At 32.4% G+C, this 19,237-nt stretch overlaps 1 protein-coding gene and 1 long non-coding RNA gene across 2 annotated transcripts in view; one reads left to right on the top strand and one right to left on the bottom strand.

Moving 5' to 3' along the window:
• Positions 1–17,840, bottom strand: part of LOC132720955 (heparan-alpha-glucosaminide N-acetyltransferase-like) — a 32,200-nt gene extending 14,360 nt beyond the window's left edge. The window contains exons 1-5 of the mRNA XM_060705203.1: positions 17,592–17,840; positions 16,991–17,089; positions 16,216–16,376; positions 12,898–13,028; positions 12,499–12,614 (exon numbers count right to left, since the gene is read on the bottom strand). Of these exons, the coding sequence (XP_060561186.1) occupies positions 12,499–12,614; positions 12,898–13,028; positions 16,216–16,376; positions 16,991–17,045 (463 nt within the window). The 5' untranslated portion in view covers positions 17,046–17,089; positions 17,592–17,840. The remainder of the gene's footprint in view (positions 1–12,498; positions 12,615–12,897; positions 13,029–16,215; positions 16,377–16,990; positions 17,090–17,591) is intronic.
• Positions 7,176–7,903, top strand: LOC132720956 (uncharacterized). The gene is made up of 2 exons (XR_009624404.1): positions 7,176–7,279; positions 7,777–7,903. It is a non-coding gene; the product is annotated as an uncharacterized LOC132720956 (long non-coding RNA).
• Positions 17,841–19,237: the final 1,397 nt, after the last annotated feature.

The raw sequence follows: 19,237 nt of genomic DNA, 5'->3' as shown, positions 1-19,237 counted from the left end.
ATTTGATTCATTAAGTATCATACGTATTTCATCAATTTTGGGCATAAGATGTTGTACATTTAGAAAGCTTATATGCAACCCTTTAGTGCTGAAAGAAAATGTTACATAATTACTAACAGGTTCATTAAAAGCAGTTTCAACCGACAACCAGTTTGTGTCACTATGTGAGGAAGTAAGGTTAAAATTATTATCAAGATCTATACCATTTGAATTATTGTTTGATATAGAATGATTTAGGTTTTTGAATTGACATTCACAAGCTAATTTATCACAAGTGTTGCAAAGTTTTGAAAAAATATTAAATTTGTTAGTACATTCATATGAGAGATTATGTCAATCTGCATGAACCTACCACCTCCTGCCTCGTCTGCACTCCCTTGTGGTGTGATTGTTAAAACCACAAATATTACAGTGAATAAAGTTATTCAATCTGACCTTGAATTTTTCATTTGTGTTTGGTCCCAAGAAGGGTCGTCTTTGACCATGTCCATTTGAATCACGTTCCTTTATTATCGGAAGTGTTTTGTTGATTACAGCTACTAAAGTACTTGCTCCTTTAGAACCTAGATGAATTCCATCCCGACTGTAGTAATATTTTGCTGTACTGCCATCCCCATAGACGAAAGATGGAAAGCAGTTGATTAATGTAGCCCTGGTATCTTCACAAACTCTCTTAATTACGCGGTTAGTTGGTTCAACATCTGTATCACGGCGTGGACAAAGAGTACACAGATAGATAGCACATTTATCACGCATTGAAGCAACGGTTACTTTGAGTTCTTCGTAAACTTTATCAACGGAACCATCGTTTGCCGCATCATTTCCACCAACGTAAATAACAATGTTTTTGTATTCACGCAAATCATAATTGCGCAGACGAAAACACACATCACTTGTCTGCTTCCCTGGACACGTTAGCACATCAACATTGTTTTTCAGACCTCGTGTATGAATTCCTTTCAGAATAGAATCCCCGACAATAAGAGTTTTCCATCTACTGGACCTGTTGGATTTTGTTGGTGAATCTGAATCATTAATTTTGTTAATGGAAGGCTCTATATATTTCACATGTGTTTGGTTTGTGTCCTGTATCTTGTCTTCTGTTGATACTGGTTGTAGAGTATCTATTGAGCAATTCATTTCTAGGGAATAATCATAGGATTGATGAGGAGATTTATTTTCCACGCTACTTTTCTTATTATGAGCGGTTCTGTTAGAAGGAACATTAGCTTTTGACCGAAGATGATCTGAAATAGACTGTAGCCTTTGAACCAGACAGGAATTTACCGAAGAAATTTGTTCTTTGATTACCTCCGTGTTGTTTTTTATATGTTCGACTTCACCATTCAATTCATTAGAATTTACCTGCCTCTGAGAATTCAGTCTAATCAAAGCATCTTTTATTTCACCTATCTGTGAAGCCGTCTTTGTTATGTGATTGTTTAGCTCTCTACGCATATCTAGGATAGAGGAAGAAATGTCCTGTGACATATCTTTGATTGAACTTGAATTGTCATCGTTCAACAATTTCTCTTTCAGTATAGGTTGGATTCTATCATTATGCACTTCGTGAGGGTGTAGTAGAATATGCTGTCAGTATCAGTTGAACATTCTTCAGAAGTATTTGTTGATTTACTCGACAAAATTAACTGTTTAATGTTTTCATTGATTTCTTTAGCAGATGTATATTGGTTTTTAAATGATCTTCAAGTATTTTTAGTATTTTTGGTGAGTCCTTTTCAGAGAACACGTTCTGTTGTTTCCCATTTATCAAACATGACGACTTGGAATGGTACATATTTAAAGTGTATATCCCTTGTCTTCCGGATGTTATTTTATATTTTGTTTCAACAAGATTGCCTTGTTTGTCATGTACAAGAATTTTCTGGCATTTTACAGTTTTTTTTCAGAACTGAAGAATGTATCTACAGATTGTTTCAAAAGTTCGTACATACCCGTATTGAGAGTTATTCTAAGACCTCCAGCAGTTTCTATTAATGTTACATCTTCTCGCTCTGTTGCATGTAGTTTCTTTTTCAATGATTTCTTTACATTAAGATCATAGGCTCTCCTTTCATAGCGATCGTATCCATGTTCTTCGCTTTTTGGGTCGCTGCGCTTGCGCAAAGCGAGCCAAAGTTATAAGCTACATCTCAGGCTTACTGCGAACCGAATTTCGGCTGAATTATACATGCACGTAGTAAATAGTTCCATATTGTCGGTAACAAGTTAGAAAATCCGTACCTTCATTCATTACAGGAGGGTTATCATACATTTTGAAATGTATTATGATAACGAAAATTACAGTAAATTTGTGCTGTGTACAGAAAAAATATCAATGCGCGATTGAATCACGTGACAGGTCACTGAGGTCAGCCATGCTTCTTCCACAGCTTGATTCGACTTTCGTTATTTGATACAGACATCCAGGATATTTTGAAGAAATTGTAAGTTCTTGAGTAATTTTGACAGTTTACCTCGATTAAATAAGAAAGATTTTATGAAACTGAACCACCCGTGAGATTAATTTTTGAAGATTAATTTGTTTATAAAATAAAAATTGTCGGTAACAGGGTAACGATTCGCCACAGTGACGATTCGTCCGAATTTAGTGACGATTCGCCCCACCTAAAATTAACAAAATTTTTTAAAATACATTTGGACTGAAAAAATATTTATGGTTTGGGTATTTTTGGAATTTGTTGGTATATCCTTTATATTTAATAGATAACAGATAAAGGTTTAACAGAACTAACAGTATAATAATAAATTATTGAATTAATCTGGATTCTCATTTGTATCAATAATATATTATGATATTTAATATAACTTTCAGAGTTTTAATAAATAAACTAGATAATAGATTGATGTAATAGATAAGTATGATAATATATTGATTTTATTTACTCCTAGATATTCGTTTCTACAAGCAGATTGTCATACATTGTATTTTCTATAGTTCTATTGGCCATGGTATTTGTCTAGTCCAACTAATCGTACTGCGCGACGAGATATTGTGCTATTTTCGTGTCTGGGCAATATCTCGCCTAAGCGAGATTCTGCCCCAGAACGAAAATATCTCAGAATCAAGCTTTGGCACGTCAATATATTTTGACTAGGTATTTGTCGCATGACATTATATAATGGCAGATTGGTGAATCAAAAATTATTGTTTATGTTTACAATGCATATCATAGAGGAAAAATAGAATCCCTTAAGAACACCCAAAATGACACAATTGAAAATGTTGCAGGTTCGGTTTGTTTGAGGCTAAACAGTACTGGAAAATGAAAGTTACTGTCCTTGCCCCCCTAGCACATACTGGCTTTAAGGCCCATTATGCCCCAGAAATGATTTTAATTTATTTCTCAAAAGCCTGTTATTGGTGGCCTGTTATAACTTCCAAAAAGTTACTCAATGGGCAATTATCTGAACCAACTTTTGCCTCAGCTGTTGCTTTTTAGCAATCAGTATAGTTAAAGTGATTTAGTATTTTGTATGGAAGTCAAAAAACTACTTTGTTTACATGCAAACAGTAAGGCCTTACATGTAGTAAGTCTGTCCTAGAGGAGGTGTCTGATTATTCTTTAGGCTTCAGTTCTCACACTGACACTAACTGAGTTCAAGTATTTTGCAAATTCAGTTTTTATAGTCTAAATTACTCTAATTATTGAAACAATCTAAACCAAAGTTTTTGAAAAACGCAGAAAAAAATACACAGAATCTTGAAGAACAGTATCCTTTTTTGTTCAGTTCCCCCATTCTTTTTTTCATTAAGGGAACACACATTGTATTCTTTGGGAATCATACGCCACTTTTCATGGAATGGCACTAACATGTCACATTGGAGGTTCATGATCACTGCCATAAAAATACACCTGCTAATGTTTCTAATTTAAAAAATTTACCATTACATGTTTAAATGTTGAATACTGCTTAACCTAATGCTATTGGGTGTGAACAGTAGCATGCACTTTCCAGTACTATCCATAAACTGGCTCAATCAAACTGAGTCTGCAGCATTTTCAATATTGCTATTTTGGACTTTTTTTTAGAATTTCTGTTTCTCTTTATGTACATAATTACCTAGTATTAAGCTTTAAATGAGCGAATAAAGAGACCACTTAGGACAAACACACATGCAAACAACTGGATTTTATTTATTTTGCTCAAGCCCTGTCACTCAGTCATATTTACCTGTATTTAAAGAAAGATTCTACAACTAGATTTTTTAGAAGGTAATTCCTGATCCAGAAGTGTTCTCCCACAAACAAGTGCGTGGTTCCCCATTCTGCTCTATGCTAGTGCATACAAAAACGGACGATAGTACTTAGACTGTGTATCATATAACACTTTATTTACATGATGATTAGGGGATTTTCTAATAATATGAAAAAATTGTTGATATAAGAAAAATATATATATATGAAATTAAATTGATAACGTCATGGGATTTGACTGATTAATTTCACAAATAATCATTGTATATTATAAACATGAATGATATTGTCTGAATGGTTAAGGTCAACATTTTACTTGCTTCTGATTTGTCCCAATAGTTTGATGCATTGACCTGTTTTGAGTTGGTATATATACATGTACATGATGTAGCTGATTTGACTATTAAGCCAAATGATTTAGATAACTTTAAGTTGGGAATGCTTTATTGTTGATATGAAAATCATATGAATGTTAAATAAGAAATGCATTTATTTCAGGTGTGTGATATAATAAAAACTGTTGTGTGAGGTTTTAAATGTGACATGGTCAAGACATACTATGATAGTATTGTTCAGTGTAAGTTCTCTTTAAATGTTTGTTTATAAGAAAAACCCACATTTATTTTATTGAGCTCTGGAAAATTTGAAACACATATTTGACTTAGTAGTCAAATTTAAGAACAACACTACTGTCATGGAAGTATTTCCTGTACAAAAGCAGTATACCAGCTTTTTTTGCAATAAATGCTGTTGTTTTTTCCTTGTGTCCAGAATGATATGCACATACTATTAAGAAATATATTCAGAAATACATTGAAAATTGTATATTTGTGCTATTCTAATTCTATTCTTCCCAATACATGTATGAATCAAAAGCACTGTTCATTTTTGGGACATTTTACACTATTCAAGTAATCATTCTGGGAAAACAGAGCGAGTGCATGATCTGAAATTTTTGCATATAGGTTTTTTGCCAAGATCTACATCAAATAGAATATCAAATTATCAATCTTGAAATATTATTTCCATTCTGGTCATGTCAAAAGCCTCAGTGGAGTCCCTTTAAGTAATTCATATATGACATTTACCTTTAGATGACTGACCATCATGGTCAAATACTGAATTTAACTTATTGTCATATTGTTAATATTTATTTGTTTTGTGTTCGCATATTAATTTATAAGAAGAATTCCTTGAAAAATATTTACCTCATTTTGACTGGAAAAAGTACATATATTATAACAACCTTAGCTAAAGTAGTAATAAGAGTATGAGTCTGAAGTTTACAATATTTATGATTTCTCTTTGGTTACAGAGAGAAACAGTTTTTCTTTTTGTATCTTATTATATTGAAAAATGTATAATTTGCTGTCAAGTTGTGTGTTACTAAATGTGTAGTACATTTTACATTATCTTCTGTTCTTAGTAATTAATCTATAGAGTAAGTGTATAGGTAAAAGAATCTCTGGTAAAAAATATTGAAAATCTTAAAAGCACATAATTATAATGTGTCAAAGATAAATAATTTTGTAATTCTTTAGAAAGGTCAAAATATGTGTTCAATTATGTTTTAATGATGTATTTAGAGCATTTTAAATGTTTAACAACTGAAAAGAGTAACACTGAACAAACAGTCATGTGTTGTAAAGGTAGCAAAATGTGAGCAAAGTATTATTTTGACTTACATACAAAATACTGAATTAATGTAATTATACAATTGCCAGATAACTTATCTACATGTACATGGTCAATGAGTACATGTAACTATTTGAGAACTGCAACAAGATATGTAAAAGGAAAGTTTGAAAAATAAAATGTTATCTTTTCTAAGGCTTAATGGACCTTTAAAAAGTTATTATTTAATATATAATTAATGCAGATATCATATGTGCAGAAAAAATTGTGGTAAAATGATATAACTTGCTTGTTTAATACTGATTACTTGTGCATGATCTTTAATATATTATAAGACATTAAATTTTGTTTTGCTTTTTTTAGGTGACTTCTGTCATGTTACTGTTTGATAACAGTGAAGGTACAGTACATGTAGGTTCAGACAAGTTATATAACATGTATACAGACAAGATAGCTCAAACTGGTAGTTTGTTATAGCAAAAAGTGATGAAGTTTCAGCCATGAAGTCTTCATCGTGATGATGATCATCATGATCCTATTTTATAGATTCTTTGCAATTATCTGTAAGAAGAGGTTTCTGCTGCAGAAGAAGAAAAAAATTCATACAGGTTTGTCATTTTTTCAATAATAAATTTAGGTCTGTTGTTGATTGCATGTACATTAAAGGTCTTTCCTTATCATAAGGTTCTAAGGTTTGTCATCTTGTGGTAATTACTGATCCCTTAGTAATTAATTACAGTCATCAAACTTTTTAAACATGTTTACTGTAATCACTTGTTGCATGGTGCATATGCCTGAAGCCTAGGATTTTTGTGACAAATATCATCATGTTTTACTATTAGATTATGTGGAAAAATGATTAATAAATGAATTATAGTTTAAGGGTTTTTCCAAATTTTCAACTTGCACCGATGTTGTTGTATATCAGGGTTTTACTTTCTAATGTTTGACTGATATCATTGCAGACCTTTACTAATTCAAAATCATGACAAAGTATTTAAAATTAAAATTTTCCTTTCCAGAATTACATTAATTCATTGTAGACTAGTAATCATACAAAAAAAATATATATTACTGTAAACATGTTACACTAGAAAATTAAAAAAAATTGAAATGTATGCTCATAGTGAAATGATCCATTCAAAAGTTAAATTTTCAATTATTTTTCTGAAAAACAATAACAAGATTATGCCCTGCTTCTAGTTTCTTGTATTTGAACAAATTATGCTGTTTAATTGTTTTTACTAAACCTTGCTCCACTTTGCAGTAAGAAGTTGCCCACTCTGTTCAAATGAAGCTGTCTGAAGTACCAAGTAGAACAAATGTATTATTTCTGGAACAACTTAATTGAAGTGAAGCTTACTATGTGAAGGAGTTATTTCTGTATTCAAAAGGAAACTTCAGCATACAGAATACCAATTTAGGTATAGTACACTTTAAATTTTTACTGTTATCCATCTAAAGAAAGCATGAGATACAAAAATAAGCGATAATAATTATTTTCCTGACACCAGAATACACTATGGTTCTGCTTGCAGTTAGAAGTGATGTTTCTATTCTTGTACAGCAGCATTAATTGAAACCAATATTTGTCCTATCATTTAATTGAAAGAAATTGACAATAATCTTGTTTGTTTTTCAGCAGCATTTGTAAAGTTAATTTAGTCTGTATATCACACCATCCATTGCTTTTGATTTTCTTGTGACCAGAAACTAGCATTTTACATAGTGGTGTAAGCTAACTATGATAATTCATGCAAAGATATGATAAAGATATATATATATATAATATATATAAGAAATATGTCTTCGATTTTACTGGTAAATTGTTATGTATGGAGCACATTGTCTTTATGATGTTGAATATATTCAGTGCCAGATAAACAATTACTTGCAACATGACAAATATATTTTATTTCAGATATTTGTAGCTTCAGTTATGGGAGTACACAAGATTAATTGAACTGGAATCCCTTCAGACGTTGACATAGCTAAATTTCGCAGTTTCAACTATAAATGGACATTAAATTAATATACATTGGTTTTATTTTATACATGTATTTGTAATATTTTTGTTTCCATTATTTCCCAATATTGTTAATTTTGGATAATATAATGCCACAGAAAACTTGTCGGTCTTGGAGTATGGCTGTTTAACAAAAACACTACAGAGTGTTCGTCAGAACAATGAAATTACAGTTTTGCTTGTTAATGAACTAATTTACATAAATATATAATTTTTGTAAGTATGAAGAAATTTGGAACATATCATATAATGGGTATTTGTTTCTTTTGCATGCAAGATCCAAATATATTTCATAGAGTGAACAGCAGATTTAATATTTTCATGAATGGCATTGAAAAAAATATACAATGTATAACTTTGGCACAATGTTGGTAAATGGAGGCTGCTATTTTACTGTGACTGAAAGTAGTTCAGATATGACACCTTATTATGTCCGAGGTCTATAGCCCATCATACAAGCCAAAGAGAGCAGATTTTTTTTTTCTGTGTAGAATCATTAATTTTCAATGTTCAGATTTGAAAGTGATTCTGTCATATTTCCTGAATTTGTTTAATTTCCTTCATGATTTGCAAATATTAATTATCTACTTTTTTATTTATCACATTTTTCTGAGAAATAAATGTATTTCCCACAAAATTTCTGTTTGTTTATAGGCTTTTCATCCTCATTCAAATAAGGGTCTGGCTACTTTTGAAATTATACTTTATTGTGAAATAATCTAAAAGTAATGTCATTTTTTACTGAAAGCATGTTATAAGTTATGGTGTTCAATTGATTTCTGCAGGACAACTTATGAAGGAAATGAAGTGAGTTGACATTTGCCATGTTAGTATCAAAAGGCAGATTTAGTTTCAATAAATTATTTTTGATGCTGTTATGCCCCTTTTTAGCTCGACTTTTCTTTTTAAAAAAATAGAGTATTGTTACAGTCATGGCATTGCCGAGGTCATCCACAAACTTATACTTTGATCATTACTTTTTAGCTCACCTGAGCACAACGTGCTCATGGTGAATTATTGTGATCCCCACCATCAGTTGTCGTGGGTCGTCAAAAATTTCTTTAAAACAAATCTCCTCCGAAACCAAAGACTGCACAGTAATAAAACTTTGCAGGAATGACCCTACAGTTAGTGCCCTTAATTACTTTTGTCCAGTGCATAACTTGAAAAATAGTACATGTAGTTTGAATTCAATACAAATTCATACAATGGTCAAGCGAAATGAGAGAAAGTGCAGTGTACAATAACCATTACTCAATCTGCAGTATTTATAGAGTTATTGATCTTTTTCCTTGTCTTTCTGGACTTATTATAGAGTAATTCAATAAAACTTCATCAATGGTCAACCACATTGAAAGGAAATGCAACATACAAGAACCACAACTTACTATCTTTAATTGCCCACAAACATAACTCTATTTCAATTCTTTACAAGGTATTCTGTTACATCCTAATGTCCAAAGCAGTCTTGTGGGGGTATTAATCACATTTAGTGATAGTTCTAGTTTTAACTAATCATACTTTACTTATTGTTTTGTGAGAATTTCATGAATCTCTCTGGATGAAATTTGTGTGACTTTGATAAGTCATGTATTCACAATCACTGAAAGTTTATCCCTGATGGAACACTTATTACTAGTATGCATAGAAACAAAGATTTTTCAACCATTTTCTTTTCGAGTTGTTTGAACACTATCCAGTCTATATGCACATGGGTTGATGATAACTTGAATATCAGATTGATAATAACTATAATCCCCAAAGAATGAGCATGTTTTTCATATGCCTTATAAGTAGATGAAATTATCAATGCTTAGTCATTGTTAATAGAGGACTTGTTATCTACTTCCAGCTTCTGCTTCTGTCAGTAGTGTACTCTTAAAATTTATCCAATTTAAAGTATTATTTTGAGGATATAAAGCAATTTGGTTTTTCGATCTCAACTGAACCACTTGAGAAAAAGTACTGGTTTTTAGTACTTTTGATAAACCGTGTGTAATTGTTGGATGTCAATGATAAAATCTCCCTGAATAAAATCATATGCAAAATATTGCACTTTCCTTTGTACTCAGTCATTTCCACTTGAATATGACTTGACCCTTTAAAAAAAGTTGCAAAAGGACAGGAAACTTGGCCTTTCAAGTGATCACCAGCAATATAATGTCATATAAATTTGTCAGCGCAAGCGACCCTCCAGTGCTTTCAGTGCTTTGATTTCAGACGTCTCCGCTTCTTCTGTTATTGCGCGAAGTTCATACTCACTCATATTTTAAGATTCCGACAACAGAAAATTATCTAAATTATATCAAAATGACCAGAAATTTAATCTGATTTTGTCTATTATTTTTTTGTCTAAAACTGTTCATTTGAAAAATAATTACTTTCAATATTAATAATTTTTGACGCTCCGACGTTTTAAAACTTGTTTACATCAACCGGACGTAATTATCGTCATCAATAACAACAAAAACAACAGTATCATAATTATAATTATTATCATTTTTGTAACTTAAAATTAAGAAATAGAATACAGCCACATTTCTTTATATGGTAGTTCAGATTTACAACGAGTTTTATTTAAAGTTCTCCCACCAAGAATAGGCATGTTTTCTGTTTTCAGGGACAATAACCCCTACACACTGATAATAAACCAATAAAATACATGTATAATATTCCAGGCCACAATTCCGAAATTTCGTTAACATATTAATTTACAAATTCATTTTGAAATAGCCATGGATCAAAGTTGTCGCTCCTGGTGGACATCTTTTCTGCATCTGCTATTAGTGCAAGGGCAACTACTCCGGAATCACTTTAGATACCCGAAATAGTACATATGCTTATTTTCTTATAAAATTAGGAAATTTCCAACCAATTTTAGCTCTAGCCAGATGCTCGCACCCACGGTTGACAACCCTACGCCGTTTTGTAATCTAAGGTAAAGTGGAACAGTGTAATATCTTTTTTTTACACATTTTCAAGGAGACACCCCCCCCCCCAAGCTAATCTCCCTTTGCACAGAAAAAAACTAAAATGAAAGAGGAAGTTCAAAAAATGAAATGAATCAGTTCATGAATTCTTACATTGGTGAGCATTGACGTTAAAAGTACATTGTACTAAAAATGTATTTGCTATAAAGCATGTTCCTATAATATATTTGTTCATTTGTAAACAGTTTTGCACAATATCCCATCTATATCAGTAAATGAGAACAATTGTATTGCTGTACACCTGGTCACACTGTGAGGAGATATTCATGTAATATTACGATAACGTTGCTTTGTTTTTGTTTTTAATTTTTTTGACCACATATAAAGAATGTTGTACTGGATACGTACTATATTGCAATTTAATCTTAATAAATAAAGGCAAAAACGGGGACATAAATAGACCCTGGTAAAAAGAACATGGCTTTTATGATCTTGTAAATTGCGCACGTATCGTTGAACGTACATATTTTTCGTTAGATGTATTGCATGTACATATATTTCTTCCGTTTACATTTCAAAACGTTATGTTATGTAGAAGTGCTACTTAAATCATTAAAGTGAATTGGTTCATAATGGAAGGCCAGTAATACTGTAAATAGTGATGTTGATTGTATAATTATCATATATGATAACAAACTACTGAAGAATGTTATTAGGATAATGTTGAGTGTGAGATGATATATCCATATAGAGCAGATAAAAATATCATAAAACAAACATATAAAATGTTCATACAAGATCACTTTTAGCACTCTATTAACATTCGTTTTCAAAGAAATATATCATCAGAATAATGAAATGATTCTTACAACATTATCACTGTTTCCATCAATATTGGAAGACTAAATATTAGACCAATCCACATAAAGACTGTGCGCACTTGTTTATAAATTTAAACTCAATTAATTACATTTTAATACATACACGTACTTCTAAACTTCTTTTTTGCGCAAGCTTCTTGTGACAAGGTTTTTTCCTTGTGTCTAAATAATCAAATTTATACATGGTGTCGAATAGTGTGCATTAATGATTAAATTTGGATAAAAAAAGTTTTGACGTATTATGGGGGTAGCCACGAATGAATTATGATAATTTTCATACCACAAGATGAAATCTTGTATTTTTAAGAGGAATAAGAGCTTGAATGTTCTGTTTGTTATATACATTTTTCTCTTTTTTTTGTCATTGCAATTTGAAAGACTTCCCTTTGAATTTAACATATTGGCTGTATTCAGAAGAAGGTTGCTCGACAAGACAACAGTGAAAATACAGTGTGTTTCTAACAATGGTAGTTCTAATAGCAATTTGAAAGACCCTGAACTAACCTCATGTTCGTGTTCCGACTCTAAAAAATCATATTAAATCACTTACGTACTTGAAGTAACAAAGTTCGGTCAAAATGTCCAAAATTTGGTGGTGGAAAATAATAATTTCATTATACATTACTGAGTACAATACTGATTCTATTGGACTAGCACATAGCTGCAAAACCTATATTATATTAAAGACTTGGCTAGCGCCTCGTCCAATATAGAATTTGTAGCTGTATACTCGTCCAATAGAACTCACTATTGTACTTTTAATCTATAATTACCTCGTATTATAACTCATTAACATAAATACTCACGCATCTCTGCGATCATTGGATCATTTACGAGCATGTAGTCACATGATGCTGATTCGTAATCTGATTGGTTGTAGAACAACCAATAGTCGCCATTCTCTTTAAACTTGGCTGAAAAGCTAAAAGAAATGAAAAGTTTGTGCAATAGATCGTATTACTTCGACAAACTTCGTCATTTATAATTATTATTAGATAGCGGTAACGTCGGATATCCAACAGTATACTTTATATGGAAGCCCGACTTGAGTAAAATTATATATGATGTATTTGGTATTTCTTTTGTGTTACCTGGCACTGGACACGTCTCAAGTTTGAACAATAAAGAATTACGGTTACTGTTCATTTTGAAGAAAACAATCAAACATAGATGCTGTTTATTGTTGATATATTAGAGATGTTTACCTGCATAATTTTGGTTGCAAAGTTTGACCTGCAAGTCTCCGGCGAAGTTCCAAGTCGGTTCCATAAGTAGTGTTCAAAACAATTGTTTTTGTTGATGGTCCAGGAATGGTCGTCAGGTATATCATATCGCACTGTAATTTGATATCAGACGCCTTTGTAGTTGAGCAAAAGATTTAAAATGAGGAGGTTTTTATCATGGTAAATAAAGTCGTACTTATATGACACAAAATGTGCGTCAATATTTACATATGTAAAAACACACTTGAGATTACTTGAATTGTGATCATTTCATTTTTTTACAAAGATAACGCGTTTTTTATGACTGATTTTATAACCTTTCACCGGAGGTATTTGTGGTTCATTTTCCATAATGTCTAAACTTTTCTTCTCTTTCCGAGGACCATTTCAAATGGTGACAAGCGAGATTTTACGCACGCGTGAAATGGCTGCGAAGGAATGGTCAGCGGTGCACTGTATATGTTTAGAAAAGCGGAATAAAATGTTACACAGACGAATGTCTGTTTGGATCTGCGCAGTTGTTGAAATTAAAGGGGAAGCGTTACGGCACGAAAATTCCATTATTTCCGTTCCACTAGTATTCGTTATATATTGTGACAGGACGGGTACCATTCAGTCAATTTTATAATGTGCCAGGAATCCGACACCATGTGTCTTATTTATATGACAGTGTTGTTCGTAATGGTTTGTCATAATGCCGTGAAAATTAATTAATTATATCACGATTAAACGATATATAAACTTTTTATAAGCAAATGACCAACAATAAAATATAAAATAAGACATTAAAGGCATCAGACCCGTAACCAAATTTAACCAAAATAAAACAGCACAAGTGTGGTATAAAAGGCGGCTATTTAAGTTTTTGAAACCAGACCTATGTCCGCACAGCACAATCCAAATCATCTCGAAAGGAAAATACAACACTTTTAAAACGAGCTTGTTTAATTCCTAGTTTCTAAAAGACAAGAAATAGATATATTGAAAATTTCAGATGTTTAATGACTGTGCAATGCAATAGTTCTTATACCGAATACCGATTTGTTTTTTACCAAATGCGAAGCAGTTCCCCTTAAGGTGGAGACATTTTGATTTTAGCCTGGTTCCACAATATTAAATCTCGGTAAACTACAGACAATTGTGGTTACGGAGATAAGAAAACATTGTCTTTCCATTTGAAGAAAATGTAAATAGAAATGTTTTGCAGCAAAGCCAGATATTTAAAATTGGTCTTGAAGTGTAAAGCCTTTACTAAAGGTGATGTATGTGAATGTTTTTATGCACTTGTGTTTTTATTGACGACTCGCAAAATAAATCGTGTCATTCCGCAGTAAATCATGCGTCTTATTCAAAATCATGCAAGACTCGGCTGCATATAAGTTCTTTCGGTCCTTTCCGAAAATTGACGGAATGGCCCGAAACGTAGCGATTGGTCAATAACAAACGACGAGGCGTTCCGAATGTGCAAATCCTAACATTGTATTCTAGAATCAGTTTAAATTAGCCAACATAGTGACTACTATACAAACGTGACATGTGTGCACATTTCCGTCTATCGTAAAATTAAATTTAAATTTCATACCAAACTTTATATAGTCCTACATGATCAATCACTAAAAAATACTGTGGTTTATTTCAATCTTATTTAAAATTTTAGAAACGCTTATGTTATTGTTTTTATACATTTATTATAATATTAAAAAGACCTCAACAACAATAATTTTTAATAATAATAATAATTTCGTTACAAACATCATATACGATTTGAGTTACAAAACGAACTGCACTCGCTTATTTGTTATACTTCGCAAACTTTTGTGGTACATGTAAATTTTGTTTGTTTGTTTTGGGTTTTACGTCACATCGACACAGTATAGGTCATATTACGACGGTGGAGGAAGACCTCAGGTGCCCTTCCGTGCATTATTTTAGGCACGAACGGGCACCTGAGTAGAACCACCGACGTTCCGTAAGCTAGCTGAACCTCACAAGAAGGAATCCAAAGTCCTTGTCGGGATTCGAACCCACAGCGGTGAGGGGCAAGTGGTTTGAAGTCAAAGACCTTGACCACTCGGCCACGGACGCCCCAACATGTAAATACATTATTGTAAAAGCAACAACAAAATAATGTAATAATGTCAACGTGTGGTAAAAGTATGCTACATATAACTGGTATAGTTTTACAGTTATTCAAAAAGGAAAGTAAAATATTGAAAAGTAGCATTAAAACAAATCGTATCCTTTAGTATAGATACATGTATATGTTTATATTCAACCTACGTTAAGTCAAGAAAAAATAATACAAAATGTTATTATGCGTAAACATCTCGTATGGAAGCATAGATTAATATGGTGGCTGATTTGGAACACTATTGTACGTCGGGTTGTCGTTAGCGACAGCACGACTGAGCGACAAACGGCGCGTTGTCGGACTTTCGTCTTGTCGTTCTGTCGCTAACGATGCACGCCAAACGGCGCGTTGTTGGGCGGCGTGTTTTCGCGATGTAACATTGTCTCTCGGCTCAAATTGAAGGAATTGCGACAATGCGACAACGCGCCACACGACAACGCGCCGTTTGGCGTACTTCGGTATCGACAAGACGACAGTGCGACAACGCGCCGTTTGGCGACAGGACAACAAGACGGAAAGGCGATAACGATATAGGTTGTGTTGTCGCTATCGACAACGCAACGCGCAAAGTGTGCCAAATCAGCCACCATAGATTAAAGTATATGCAACTGTATTTTATGTTTTACTCACAGGCTCCTCACCTTTATGGGTTCGAATCGTGACAGGGTTATGGATTTTTTCTTTATGTAAAAGAAGCTATCGACCATCAAACTCCCAGGAAAATGTGCTTTGTTGGATTGGTCTACATAAGGCACATTTTTCATAACTATTTCAATATAAATGATATTTTGTTTTAGAAGATTTATCTGCTGTATTATTGGATCATGCATCTCACTAATACCTACAACATTCATATATATTTCTTCCGTAGTTTGTTGTCAAATATAATACTAAACACTGTCAACAGAGTATTTTATGGTACATGCATTACAGACTTTCCAGTACAAAACAATTCACTTTAATCTGATGTATATGTGTAATGAATTTGCTCTGCTTGGAAATTTGAAATTTGAAACAGTCCATTTCAAGTTATCAAAACTCAGCTACCAAAAGAGTATAGAGCCTTTCAGACTGCACGGATGAGCAGGCGTGCCTGTCTCTATACTCTTGGCAAAGGCTAAACACTTTATCGGTACTTTTGATACTGATTTTGCGAAAATCACACTGACCTTCCAACATTCATGATTATGCACGTATATATGTATGTCAAACATCACCGAAGAATTGATTGTCATCCATGCTTCGTCCTTTATGATTTCCGGTTTGTTGTTACCATGGTTATAGTCATCAATAAATTTCCTTTCATTGTTGCGTATTTCACGTGTATCTGCTGCAAAGAGTAAACATGAAAACACCGTGTACTTTACAACGAATGCATGGGAATAATTGTGAAGTCTGTGCAATTGCAACATCTCAGAAACGATCTTTTTTTTCTATTTACTATTTTAGTAGTGGTAGCCTAACCGATCAAAACCTAATATATTCGTGCAGTATTTTCCAACGCTTCTGCATTACATGTAATGAGACAGAAATTGTGTGGGTTATATCTTTTTTTTTCGCCTGTTTGGTATCCGGAACAAATTGTCGAGTTACGTAACCAAAGCCACCTGCGCTCAAAGCAAATTTACATAACAATTAAAACAATCATAAGATACGTTATATACAACATTACAATAGCTGTTTGATTCCAGGCTTGAGAGGTAGCGTAGCAATTTAGGAATCTAGGTTCGAGCCTTACAGGGCAACGATAACAGTACCTAGTTTTTCTAAGAAACGCGACTCTAAAATGGTTCAAATAACATCCAAACTTTCATTACACATTGGATTGCCATGTGTTCACGTATATTTAAACTATTAATTCAATTAGTTAGACTTATATAGTAATATTTAAAACGCACTACAAACATCTTTATTGAAAAGAAAATATATATGAAGACAACTCACCTAAAGTGCTGCAGCAAAGAATATAACCAAATATCCATAAAACTCTTTTGTCCATTTCTTCCCATGAATTATTTTTACTCTCCGAGTTTTATTTACAAGCTGTAATATTTATCTCAACTCGTGAAATGCATTTAACAAGAGGTAGCGAGCGTAAAAGTTTAATAAAATTATCTTCTTAAGCAATTTATTATCAAACTTTACTCTAGCTACAGTGCAATTTTTCTATTGTGGTCCGCCTCGAAACCATGCGATATGAATACAAGAATAATTTATAATGAGTTTACACTTGATATTTGAGGCAATAAATTTATTCATTTGTTCTTTACCAGTATTAGTTAAACCTATCAACATATTTTACTTTGCCATCGATACATTGTACAATCTTTCTTATTTGTTTACATCTGTAATTTATAAGGTTTTTCAAGCATTAAAGGTGACATGAAAGTTTTCAAAAATGATGCCTTACAAGGGGTTTTAAGCACTGAAATACCATGGCTAAAAGAGAAAGTGGGTTGGTTGCACACTATCCGGTATTCAAGTATATGTACCAAAACTACAGTAACTTGAAATTTATCAAGTTAACAAAAATATCAAAACATACCCCTTATCCGTCTTCCGAGCCTTTATTTTGTATACCACACTTGTTTTATTATATATTGGAGTATTTTTGGGTATTATTACTGGTACTGATTATTTTCCTATGTCAAAAAGCCCGTGCATGAAGAACTATCTGTTGTCGTTAACCATCTTTTAACAAGAAATGAAACATTGGGTTCCTATGCTACGCAACAATTCGTTTAAAGTCATCAATTTATCAAACAAACTAATAAGCCGGGTGTATTCTACGTTTTTGTATAATTTGGACTTTCTCATATGCTTGTATATTCCTGTTTTAGTATGATACGTAAATTCCCGAAACTTAGAAATATAACAAACGTTTGTTTAACTTTTTACTTCTAGCGTGAGGTGTGCAAATTTAAACAATGACATGAGGACCTTCATTAGCATACAAATGAACACATTCCTTTTTGAGTTAAATGTTTAGCCTCTAGCAATTTCTAATTTCTTCTTAATGACAAGGCAAACATATGTAATGATTGATTAACTGTACAGTACTAAACGTTGTTAACGTTATGTTCTATGTTCGCGCGGTTTGTTTTGCTTTTATTTTTTAAAACAATGAATAGATCTTGTTATTTTACCTTGTTAGACTAAATGTGTTTAAATGTTTATGGTAAACGTCCCACTATTTATCAATCTGTTTTCACACGGCAGCTATTATTAATTTTACTCCCACGGCATCATTATAATATAGTTTGGAATGTGGCGGGACTACTTAGGGAAGAAACTCTAAACTAAAGTTACAATTTATATAAAAGATTTGCCTCCCTTGATTGAAAAAAAACCGAGTATTGAATGTCTTGGTCAAGTTTGGGAATAAAATATTACTAACTTTACAAAAGTTTTATTTGCAATAACACAGTTATATCCTGTATTTTCGGCATCATTTGTAGCTTCATCTTTCTGTTTAAGACACCTATAAATGCGATAGTAGTTTCCTGCAAGTTTGTCTCTGAAAATGATGTGGTAAACATTTAAGATATTTCAAGCCAGAAGTATACAGCAGTTCATTTCTGATTGAGATTAACCTTTGCCACCAGTCTAGAGCCTGCTCATTCATGCACTCTGAGATGGCTCGACTTGCTTCAGATTTGCAAAATTGATAATGGAAGTTCAAACAATGAAATAGATAAAGATGTGGGAAGGTTAGCCTAAATAATTATTACAAATGTCAGAAGTTGTTTTTAATTTGTTATATAAATTATAAAACCACTTACGTCAATCTTTATCTTCTATTTTCAGATATATTAAATTACACACAATAGAACCGTACCTGATATAGTTTCCATGACTTATTTTCTATATTTAGTAATTCTATACAAACCATTACAAACTTAATTAAAATAAAGGAAAACAGATCTGCCTGGATACATTTATATTATCTGCGGTTTAATAATGTTGCACTGCAATCAAAAACTCAGCAATTTTGATAGATCAGTTCGCTACAATGTTCTCCAAGTAATATAAGTCGCTTGGAACGATTTTCTATATTGGTCATTTTGAATCGTACATGTACATTACAAGGGTCACAATTCTAGATATAAAAAAGGTACCTTTACTCAGCTACATGATCACCAGGTTTATTTTCTTTCCGGAAAAAGATCGTGTCAAATAAACTTTCGGAAC

Source organism: Ruditapes philippinarum, unplaced genomic scaffold (assembly GCF_026571515.1).
Source record: "Ruditapes philippinarum isolate M1 unplaced genomic scaffold, ASM2657151v2 ctg145_1_1_1_1, whole genome shotgun sequence".
In the NCBI taxonomy this organism is placed as follows: domain Eukaryota; kingdom Metazoa; phylum Mollusca; class Bivalvia; order Venerida; family Veneridae; genus Ruditapes; species Ruditapes philippinarum.
Note: the sequence above shows the minus strand (reverse complement) of the source record. Positions and strands in the feature narration are given on the sequence as shown.